The sequence below is a fragment of the Lepidochelys kempii genome, chromosome 2, assembly GCF_965140265.1.
Source record: "Lepidochelys kempii isolate rLepKem1 chromosome 2, rLepKem1.hap2, whole genome shotgun sequence".
In the NCBI taxonomy this organism is placed as follows: domain Eukaryota; kingdom Metazoa; phylum Chordata; order Testudines; family Cheloniidae; genus Lepidochelys; species Lepidochelys kempii.
This window is the reverse complement of record NC_133257.1, coordinates 76952850-76964914: the sequence shown is the minus strand read 5'-3', so window position 1 is coordinate 76964914 and position 12065 is coordinate 76952850. Positions and strand designations below refer to the sequence as shown.

At 44.7% G+C, this 12065-nt stretch overlaps 1 protein-coding gene across 9 annotated transcripts in view; it reads right to left on the bottom strand.

The window, feature by feature from the left end:
* Positions 1 to 12065, bottom strand: part of TRAPPC8 (trafficking protein particle complex subunit 8) — a 114555-nt gene that overhangs the window by 43636 nt on the left and 58854 nt on the right. For all 9 annotated transcript variants that reach the window (XM_073331307.1, XM_073331309.1, XM_073331313.1 and 6 more), the window contains one exon: positions 5585 to 5693. In XM_073331307.1, coding sequence (XP_073187408.1) covers positions 5585 to 5693 — 109 coding nt within the window. The remainder of the gene's footprint in view (positions 1 to 5584; positions 5694 to 12065) is intronic.

Sequence of the window (12065 nt, the reverse complement as noted above, 5' to 3'; positions counted from 1 at the left end):
GGACGATACAAGGGGTCAGCCAGAGATCTCTTCTGTTGGTGTCACTGAAAAGAGCCACTTGACTGGGTTGATTTGACTGGAGCTCTAAGAAACAGTGGGACTTTTCAGTTCCCACCAACTCTACGTCCATCGCTCGAGCCAATCAGAAGCTTGAAGTCATCAGTTGGGGGAGACGGAGGGTACACCAACGAAGTAATTTAGCAAGTTACCTCTTCTGGAATTTCTTACAATTGCCTGTAATTGTCTGCTGTGTCCACACTAATCAATAAGGTTAAGGACCTAAGAACTCCATGAATAAGATGGCAAAGGGCGATCTTAAGATAGAACTTTTAAGGTACTCAGGAAGAAACCCACAGACTGAACAATCAGAGCTAAGAGGACCAATAATCTAAGGATTATGGATACAGGACTGGAGGTATACTTCAGGGATCCTATTAATTTATACTGATTTATCTGCATTCTATTAAAAAAAAGTGCACTTACCCTTGATGAATTCCTTGACACATTTTAGAAATAAACTCTAGTTACCCCCCTACAGTATTATTAATACATAATACTGAATAGCTGAAGACAGGAGTCAGACTATACAAAGGCCCTCAAAGAAATATAGATCTCTGGTTTGGGCAAATTCCCCAGTTGCCAATTCTGCTTCTGATGGCATCAGAACCTTTTGCTCCTGACATAACTATTTGGCATGGAAATAGTTGTGGCATACTGGAGAATAAGGAGCAGATGATCAAGTATTAGCAACAAAGCTTTTCATTTTATTTGTAGATGTCCTTTAAAAAAAACATATATCATGTTCATTTTCAAGTTTCCATAAGGTGTAATTATTTACGGATCCATTTCATGATGTTTATATGGACTCACATTGGAATATCCAGTAGCTACTCCCAAGCTACTAAAAACAATCAAAATAGAGGGTAATTGGTAGGGACCTAGTAATTCTATGGCCGTGAAAAATGTGTCTCAGACCATGAAATAAGCCTTTCCCCATGAAATCTGATCTCCCATTGGATGCTGGGAGCACCCGAGTCAAGGAGCTCCTAGCTGCAAGTCCCGGCTGGTCTGGGAAAGAGAGGACTTGTCCTTCTCCTGTATGGCCACTCTCAGACTCACTTCAGAGAGCCTCCCCCTGCTGCAGCAAGCTCCAGCTCTGGAGGTTCCTGCAACTGGAGGAGACTTGCAGAGGTGGGTCCAATATCCACCTAGTCCTGGGAGCGCCCCAGCTAAGGGGACTCCTAGCTGCAAGTCCCTGCTGGGCTGGGAAGGGACAGGACTTGTCCTTCCCTTGCATGGCAGCTGGTGTGTGTCTGAGATCACACCCACCTCCGAGTGGCCGGAACACTCCCTACCCAGCACTAGAGGTTCCTGCAGCTGGAGGAGACTTGTGGAGGTGGGGTCCGATATCCCTCAGCTACTGGAAGCACCCGAGCCAGGGAGCACCTAGTTGAGTCCCTGCTGGGCTTGGGTGAGACAGGACTTGTCCTTCCCTTGTATGGCAGCTGGGAGGGCAGCCGGGGAGATCAGAACCATTTCTGGGTACCTTTTGGGTTGGGCCCCCCATGGTTACCACACCATGAAATTTCAGATGTGAACAGCTGAAAATGTGAAACTGACCAATTTTAAAACCCTCTATGAAATTGATCAAAATGGACTGTGACTTTGGTAAAGCCCTAGTAATGGATACTGACTGTACCTCAGGGATAAGGACCTAACTTATGGGGTGAAAGCATTTCAAACCTAAGATTCTCCCCTGATTTTGAGGAAAATTTTGTATAATTTAGTAATCAGCAACAAGAGAAATAAGTCTGACCTTCAAAACTAGCTTATGAGATATATAAAGCTAAGATAACTTAAAGAATGGAAAAGAGAAAGACTCTTTGCGAGGAAGGATAGCTCAGTGGTTTGAGCATTGGCCTGCTAAACCCAGGGTTGTGAGTTCAATCCTTGAGGGGGCCATTTGGGATCTGGGGCAAAAATTGGGGGGATTGGTCCTACTTTGAGCAGGGGGTTGGACTAGATGACCTCCTGAGGTCCCTTCCAACCCTGGTATTCTATGATTCTATGACTGATCAGGCTGGAGAAAAGAACAGTTACTTACCTTCTCATAACTGTTGTTCTTCAAGATGTGTTGTTCACGTCCATTCCACACTAGGTGTGCCCGCGTCACATGCACGAGTGTCGGAAACTTTTCCCCTTAGCAGCTCCCGTCGGGCCGGCAGGGCCCCTTGTGTGGCGCCACTGCGCCGTGCACATATACCCCTGCTGCCCGACCCCCTCTGGTTCCTTCTTGCCAGCAACTCCGACAGAGGGGTAGGAGGTGGAATGGATGTGAACACCACATCTCGAAGAATAGTTACGAGAAGGTAAGTAACCGTTTGTTTTTCTTCGAGTGATTGTTCACGTCCATTCCACATTAGGTGAACCACAAGCTTACCTCCGGAGAAGGGTAGGAGTCACGGAACAACTGATTGGAGGACCGCTCTGCCAACTGCCGCATCCTCTCTGGCCTGCTGGTTGACTGCACAGTGGGTCGTGAAGGAGCGCACTGAGGACCAGGTGGCTGCTCTGCAGATCTCCTGGATCAGGACCTGTGCCAGAAAAGCCGTGGAAGTCACTTGTGCCCTGGTCGAGTGGGCCGTGACTGCCAGGGCCGGAACACTTGCGAGCTCATAGCATGTCCAGAGGCAGCTTGTAATCCAAGACGAGATCCGCAGCGCCGACACCGGGAGGCCTTTCATCCTCTTGGCTACAGCCACGAACAGCTGCGTGGATTTATGAACGGGTTTGGTGCGCGCCAAATAGAACACCAGCGCTCGAGGGACATCCAGGGTGTGTAGGCTGAGGTGACTCAGGTCCATATGGGGTTTTGAAAAAAATACCAGCAGACAAATGTCCTGGCCCAAATGGAATTGCGAGACCACCTTAAGGAGGAACTTGGAGTGCGGTCAGAGCTGCACCTTATCCTTGTGAAACCGTATACGGTGGCTTAGAGGTGAGAGCCCTCAGCTGAGACACCCTTCTGGACAAGGTAATGGCAACCAGAAATGCCACCTTCCAGGAAAGGTGGAGGGGGGAGCAGGTAGCGAGTGGCTCGAACGGGGATTCCATGAGCTTAGAGAAGACCAAGTTCAGATTCCAAGGAGGGACTGGGGGGCATGAGTACGGAAACATCCTCTCTAATCCTTTAAGGAACCGTCCCACCACTGGGTGGGAAAACACCGAGCCCCCTGAAAACCCCGGATGGAAGGCGGAGATGGCTGCCAGGTGCACTCTGAGTAAGGACGGGGCCAGCCCCTGCTGCTTGAGGTGCAGGAGGTACTCTAGGATGGCTTGCACCAGGAGCTGGTATGGTTGCACCTGTCGGGGCTCACACCAACAGGAGAACCTTTTCCACTTGGCCATATAGGTAGCCCTGGTAGAGGGTTTCCTACTGCCAAGCAGAATTTGCTGCACAGGAAGGGAGCACTGGCTCTCCAAGGCGTTTAGCCACAGAGCTTCCACGCCATCAGGTGTAGTGATTGCAGGCTGGGGTGGAGAAGCCGCCCACCATCTTGTGTGATGAGGTCCCGATGTAGGGCCAGGACTACCAGGGCCTCCACCAACAGCTCTAGGAGCATTGTGTACCAGTGCTGGCGGGGCCATGCCGGGGCGATGAGGACCACCGGTGCCCTGTTCCTGCGTACCTTGAGCAGGACCTTGTGTACCAAGTGGAGTGGGGGAAACACATACATCAAGCCCCCTCCCCACGGGATTGCAAATGCGTCTGCGACTGAGCCTGGGCTCTGGCCCTGGAACAAGCAAAACCGCAGGCATTGGGTGTTGTCCCTGGTGGAAAACCCCCACCTGCGGAAGAGCGAAAGCATGACATCCACTCTGAGCGTCCACTCATGCATGCAATATGACCTGCTGAGGTAGTTCCCCCAGCTCGTGTCACACCCCCGGGAGATATGACGCCTCGAGGAGAATGGCATGAGCTATACAAAAGTCCCAGAGGAGGAGAGCCTCGCAACAGATCGGCAAGGAACAGGCCCTGCCCTGCTTGTTTATATAAAACATAGCAGTAGTGTTGTCTGTCAGAACCGCCACGCTATGACCAATCGAGTGGCGTGAAAGGTCTGGCAGGCTAGACAAACCACCCTGAGCTCCTTCACACTGATGTGGAGCGACAGCTCTGCTCCGGACCACAAGCCCTGAGGTCCCCCAGCTGAGCCCCCCATCCGTGGTCTGACGCGTCCATCACCAGCGTCAGGTCTAGTTGTGGGGCGGCAAAGGGGATGCCTTTGCAAACCACAGGCTGGGACTGCCACCAGAGCAGAGAATCCAGCACATCCCTTGGGGCTGTCACCACCAAGTCCAGGGGGTCCCTGCCTGAGGAGTACACCCGAGCAAGCCACGCCTGCAGAGTCCTGAGTCTCAGTCTGACCTGCCTGACCAAGCTGCATGTGGCACTTGACCGGGATCAACTCCGGAAGCGATGCTGGGTCGGTGTCCTTGAACAGCACACCATTGCTGGCTTACCCCTCGACGGCACCCGGGGTGCCAGAGGATTCTCCCTGTATGGGAAGGGGCTCGTCGCCGACAGCTCAAAGAGGTCCTTTGCCGCCTCAAAGGTGCCAGGCGTGGAGGGCTGATCCATTAAGTCCTTGAGCCCGTCGTCCGCACTGAGCTCACTTAGGCCTGGGCTCGGTGGGACTTGTGGTGCTGGATCCGCTGATGCCAGTGCCGGTGCGGCGGCCTTCCCGCTCTTACTAGCGTTCGGGGCCTTGGAAGACGCCGGCCTCCTACGAGGCGAACGTCCGCGCCTTCCTTTTGGCTGCGCCGGGGAGGACGAGCGGTGCCGGGGCCTAGTCTGGCGCTGCGTGGCCTACAGCTTTCGGTGTTTAGCTGGTGCCGGGTCTCCAGAGGGCTCCGGGGCGCTACGCACAGAGGAAGCCGGAGCCGATGTCAGGCACTCCAGGCCCGGTGGTTGCAATGCAGCTTCCATCAACAACTGCTCTCTTTCTTTCTTTGTTCTTGGCTTGAACGCCTTGCAAATCTTACACCACTCAGTTTGATGTTCTTCCCCCAGACAATGTAGACAAGAGCCATGGGGATCACTAACTGGCATATGCTTGCAGCACAAGCCTTAAACCCATGGGCCTGCGACATGCCCCGCAGCCCAGGGGTGGGTGCTGGAAGCCTCCAAGCACTTAATCACTTAAGTGTCCACAACAAAGGTATGCTAACTAACTGATAACAGCTACATATAAGAGAAAGGCTAAGGGACTGCTCTCATACAAGAGAAAGAGGTTGTTCCAATGCCGTCACGGACGGTAAGAAGGAACTGAAGGGGGTCGGGGGGCAGGGGTATATATGCACGGCACAGTGGTGCCACTCAGGGGCCCCGCCGACCTGACAGGAGCCGCTAAAGGAAAAAGTTTCCGACGCTCATGCACGCAATGCGCGCACACCTAATGTGGAATGGGATGAACAAGCACTCTAGAAGAACACTGAAGCTTCTTGTAGGTTACCTTATTCGTATCTTTTTTCGTCCATCATAAAAACAGTTGTATCAAACAGTCACTGAAATTTCACTAACCTTCTGCTGGTCGTCGATCATGTCCAAAGAATACTCGTGTTGCAGAATTGTTAATATATGGTAAAGGAAGTTGTGGTAAAGGGCCATCGGGTGATAGCTGAGTCACATTCTGAAATGAGAATAGGGGGTTGTTTTTTTTTCTTCCCCTTAGATGCATTGCCTATACATAAATATGCTTTTTACAACCCATGTTCAAAAACTGGAGACCAGCTTACAAATTCAGTTGCTATGTATTAATAAAAAAGCAAAAACATTAAATCTACTGCATCTATGCTATACTTTATCCATTTCTTTGCCCAAACATTAAACTGCCAAAATAGTTTAAAAAACTCAAAAATTAAACAGTGAAATAAAAGGATGGACATATCTTCCTATTTTAAGAGGGGGGAAATCTATGAAAAGGTTTGTAAATAAAAGAGTCAACATTTTAGTTCACTCTAACCTTAACTTTGTCAACAGGTTTGTGATAAACATTATGTTATAAAGCTCTGTTCTTTGTTTCAATATTTAGTAACAAAGTACATGGGTATCATTAAAATTACCCAGTAATACAGAACCAATCTTTATACTGTACTCTGACTATTTGTGAGACGTAAGTTCACATACCCAAATATTGCTTATTAAAATAAAGAATCTATTGTACTTCCCTCTTTTATATTTTAAATTAAGAGACTATTTCTCAAATTAATCTTTCCTACTAAACAAAGAAAAGTTTGTTACATACAAGTTACAAAATCCTAATCATATGCAAAGACACAAAGATCCAGCTCACTGAATTTAATCTTCTTTGCACAGGTAGTAGGGATAAGAGTAAGTATCTAATAGCCCTCTAAGAAGGCCCCTTCAGAATAGGTTGCGAGAGTGCAGAGATGTTTTGGAAAAACAGAACCGTGTATGTATGTATGTTATATTTCCCAAATCCAGGTTAAATTGGAACCATTCCTAATTAAGTCTCCGGATATATTAATGATTTTGAAACTGCAAAGCTGTTAAATATGAACTTAATATTTGTAAGCTTACTGCTAGATTTTGAATTTGCAATAATATACCTGGAAATTCAAAAGCAATCATAAGCAAAACATGTGGATATCAGATTCTCTCCTCTGTGCTTTTTTGGAGGATTTTAGGTCAACGGTTGAAAAACATTCATTAATTCAGGATTCTGGGTAAAGATTATACTAATTTTAAAACATTTAGGAAATGAAGTGTTTACTTCTAATATTAAAGTCTACATATACAATTTGCTAACTATTTGATATGTTCTTTTTTTTTTAAGATAAGCTTTTCAAGTTGACATTTAATGTGTGTGCAGAAAGTGGTACTTCATGCACTCTGCATTCATTCTATGTTTACTCCTGGGGGAATTCTGCACCAAAAAATTTAAAAATTCTGTGCACCATATTTTAAAATTATGCTTATTTTATCTGTTAAAACACAATATAATCATGCCAGTTTCAATTTTGGTAATTTATTTCAAAATATCTGTCAGCAAGTAGGTCTGTAACAATACAGAAACACACAAAAAAAGATTCTGGTGATTTTTTTGACAATTTTTTTTTTTGTTTCTTACCATGCATATGAAAACTACAATACTGAAACATGTTTCCTGCACCTGTCAGAATCAGTGCAAAGGCTTGGGGGAGTAAGGGGTAACAGAGGAGCTGAGGGAGAGGGAAGGAGCCTTGAGTGAACTTGGTGGTTGTTGCATGTGTGGGGGAGAAGTACAGAACAGGGTGAGGTTTTTTTGGACGGGTGAGCAGGGATTGTTAGGGAGTTAGGAGCCTCCCCCATGCAGATCCTGGCTGACCCCAAGCCTCTCCCATTCAGTCAGGCATATCTGCCCCTATCCCCCAACCCTCATGTATCCCTGCAGCCCTCCTCCCCCGCCCCCATGTGGCCTTGCACCACTACTCCCATTTAGCCCCTGGCTCAATGCTGTCACCCCTCTGGCTCTGAGCCCACACCCCAACCTATCCCCCTCACTAGCCATTCTAAACTGAAGTCTGTGACACACACACCCCCACCAACACCCAGCAGACCGGTGTGCCCCACTCTGTCTGTCCTAATCTGCCTCCACAGGCAAGGTGCTGTAATGAACTTCCACTCCTGGGGGAATTCTGTGCCACTGCACACAATATTATTTTTCCCCAAAGAAAATACATTCTGGCCAAGAAGTGATGCAGTTCTGCCTTTTGGCCACCAGAGGCCACTGTGGCACCAGAAGAGCCTGTAGCCAGCTGCATTCCCGCTGCTGGCTGTTCTGGCACCCCAGCAGCCTCTAGTGGGTGAAAGGCTGAACTGCAGCACTTCTTGGCCAGAATGCATTTTGAGTGGAAAAAAAATTCTGTGGCCAGACATGAATTCCGCACATGTTCAATAGCGCAGAATTCCCCCAGGAGTATATGGTGTACTATGTTTCAGAGTCAGGTACACCCTATCATCAAGCAGATGCAATACACCATCCTATAATTACTTTAACCCACTGCTGGCTGGAAATTCAAGTCTAGATTCCCCTAAAGCAGTGGTTCCCAAATTAGGGGTGCCGCTTGTTCAGGGAAAACCCCTGGCGGGCCAGGCTGGTTTGTTTACCTACAGCGTCCGCAGGTTCAGCCGATCACAGCTCCCAGTGGTTGTGGTTTGCCACTCCAGGCCAATGGTGCACGTCCCCCGGCCCGCACTGCTTCCTGTAGCTCCCATTGGCTGAGAGCGGTGAACCGCGGACACTGGAAGCTACGACTGGCCGAATCTGTGGACGCGACAGGTAAACAAACTGGCCCGGCCTGCCAGGGGCTTTCCCTGAACAAACAGCGCCCCTAGTTTGGGAACTGCCCTAAAGCATACATTAATTTAATCCATGCTGATTTTCTGCAGTTGGGGCATTCTTTTAAGCATTTTACCACTGAATTAGAAGTGAACAATGCTAAGTAGATTTGGGGATAAAAACCCATTCACTACCATGAACTCTATTCACTACCCTCTCTGACAGATGTCTGAAGTACCCAAGGGTACATATTGGTAATACTTTTATAACATGTCAGGTACTTTTTAAAAATTTGATGGAATAAGAGTTAAGTAAGGTTGCCAATGAACTGTAATGGTTACCAGGGTGGATAAAAATAAATGATTTAAAAAAAAATCAGATTTTTCTGATAAAAATCTAAAAATAGTTTTAATTAAGACACATTATAGCTCAAAGATATCTCATCATGGAATAGGGATTATAAATTCTAATTTTATAGTACGAGACAAATTCATGTAATGTTTAAGAAAAGTTTTGTAAATGAGTTCCAATAGTTCATGGATTAGGGATGCAATCTTATGGGGTTCCAGGGGCTTCTGTGTAGATTATTTAGGTTAATCTTTCTTTCTATCCAATGGAACTCAGTGCTCAGTCTAGAAGATAGCAGAGATGTTTAGTTTTGCAGTTCTCAAACTGTGGATTTGTGTCTCCAGTGATAACATGCTTGTTAACAGCAAAAAAGGTTTTTAAAATAAATATACAGAGGTGAGAAATAACAGACCTCAACCCTACTATCCCTCTGAAAATGTGTGTACGCACAGAGTCAGTCCCTTACCTCTCTCTAAAACTGCAAAGTTTTAAAAAGTTCAATGAATAGAAGATTGTTGGGAGGTACGAAATAGATCTGGACAAGGAGAAGTCTCGAGATAAAGGTGAGAAGGGAGGGACAGGCAATAGAAACAAAAGTGAAACTGTTTGAGCAGCATATTCCAGAAGTCTTGAGGTCTTTCTGAATGTAGCCTTCATTGATTGGAGAACTTCACTGATTTGAGATGCCATTCTCTCACTAGAAGGGAAAAGCTGTAATGGAAGCAGTCCGTAAAAGAGACCCAGTTTGGGAATATTTTAATGAAGTTCCTCTACCTGTGGGTAAGACAGGCATGCGTGCAAAATGCAAACAGTGCAACAAAGAAATGCAAAGCCTGGTTGCCTGAATGAAACAACATTATGAGAAGTGTTCCTTCTCAGAAGGAAGCTGCGTTGAAGATAATGAAAGGAACATGTCTGAACATACAGGCTCTTCAGACTGGTAAACTTTTTTATTTCATACCTCTTTCTTAAGGACTGCCTGTCTTCCTTCTGGACTATTCTTGAATTCTCACGTTTGAGCAAAAAATATAGTTGTTACTCTATGGTACTATCATTTTAGATGCAGTTGTGATAAAAAATAAATCGTTAAACTAGACAGATCTTCCTTTTACAATTTCACCTTTAAAGTAGTACTGATTGTCAGTGAATGTAATGAGTAATAATACTAAATGAGCAGTATGGTAATAATAATTAAATAACTGCACTGACTTATTTTGTTTAGGAGAATCCATCCTCAACATACTGGAGTCTAAAGACTATCCACTTTCAAGATCACCATAATTTTCTATAGTTTCAGAGTTACCAATGATAGGGTTTCAGTCACATCATGTATGTCACATAGCCACAGTATATCACCTCTAGCAAAAAGATCTCCATCATCCAGAAACAACTATAGAGAAATTTGTGATAAGAACCAGATTATAAAAAGATGTAATTGATGAAAAAATTGCCAGATTTGTTTATGAAACAAACTCTCCTTTCTGTATGATTGAGAACCCACATTTCATTAACATGGTTCAGCCATTAAGACCAGGATACAGTCCACCCAACAGAGCAGCTGTTGCAGGCAAATTGCTGGATAAAGTGTATGAAAGAGAAATTGAGCGGTGTGCAAAAGGTCTAGAGGGTAAAATTGTTAACTGAGTCTTGATGGGTGGAGCAATGTCCACAATGATCCTGTTCTATATGCTTGTGTAACAACAGAAGACGGGAATGTGTTCCTTACAGAAACAACTGATACATCAGGAAATACACACTCAGCAGAACACTTCCAAGAAGTAGCAGTAAAAGCTGTAACAAACTGCGAAAAAAATTCAAATGTCTAGTATGAGCTTGGTCCCAGACAATGCTGCAAATGTATCCAAGATGAGAAGAAATTTAGAAGACAGTGAAGAGAGTCCCAAGCTAATAACATACGGTTGCAGTGCTCATTTGATGCACCTCCTAGCCAAAGACTTCAGTGTTCCAGAAATAAAGGCTAATGTTGTTGAAATTGCAAAATACTTCCGTAACAACCACAGAGCAGCTGCTCTGAAAAAAGTGGGAGGAACCAAGCTAACGCTCCCACAAGACGTGCGATGGAACTCGGTCGTGAACTGTTTTGAGCACTGTATCAAGAACTGGCCTAATCTGATGAGTCTGTGAAAAAATAGATGGCACTGTCATAGCCAAAGTTCTCAACATTGGGCTTAAGAGAAGTGTTGAACACATGCTGAGTACCCTGAAGCCTATTTCTGTAGCCTTGAACAAAATGCAGGAAAATAGCTGTTTTATTGCTGATGCTGTTGAAATTTGGAAGGAACCAAGTGAGATCTTAAAGAGAGAAGTCTGCAATGACAGAGTTAAATTACAAGCATTAAAAAAACAAATGGGACAAGCACTATCTCCAGCCCATTTTCTTGCAAATATACTCAATACTCAGTACCAGGGTCAAACCTTAACTGCTGAAGAAGAGAAGTTGGCTATGACATGGACATCCAGCAATCATCCCTCCATAACGCCAACTATAATAAACTTCAGAGCTAAGGGTGAACCATTCAAGAAATATGTTTGCTGATGATGTTCTAAAGAAAGTCACACCAGAGAACTGGTGGAAGTCACTTAAGCACTTGGATTCAGAGGCTGTTGAAGTGATAATCTCACTTTTAACAGCAGTAGCTTCTTCTGCCAGTGTAGAAAGAATATTTTCTTCCTTTGGACTAATTCATTTCAAATTGAGAAATCATTTGGGATCTGAAAAGCAGGAAAGCTTGTTTTTCCTTTTCCAGATTATGAACAAACAAGAAAATGAAGGTGAGGACGACTGTGTTAGCTTCAGAAGCCAATATTTCTACTTCTCATGTTGACCTGGCTGACAGCCAATTTAATTTTTGTTGGTTTTTTTAAATTCTTTTAACTATTTTAGTTAAACAAAAACAAACCTGATTTTAAAAAACTTGAACGTTTAACTAAATTCAAAAATTCATATGCTTGTTTTGTTAAAATATTATGTTTGTTGTTGAAGAAAAAAATCCAGAATACATAACACTGTTGTTTTAGTTAAATAAAACAATTTAAATGTCCGTCTGGTGATGTTCTCCTCCTAATACAGCATAGCAAGAAAATCCTCCAAATATTAATGATTAACCTGTTGAATTTGAGGTAGTTCCCCTCCCAATGACTTCATAAATATCTGCTTCAATTACCTTTGGTAAATGAAATAACCAGTCAGTCATTTTCTGATATAGCTGTAAACTAATCTGAAAAGTTTTCAGAATAAATCACCTTAAAAATGAAACCTACTCTATCTCTGAGTTGTGAAGGATATGTATTAAGGTTATAACCAACAAGAATGCACTTTTATGTAAAAATCCATTAATTAAATTGAGTCTT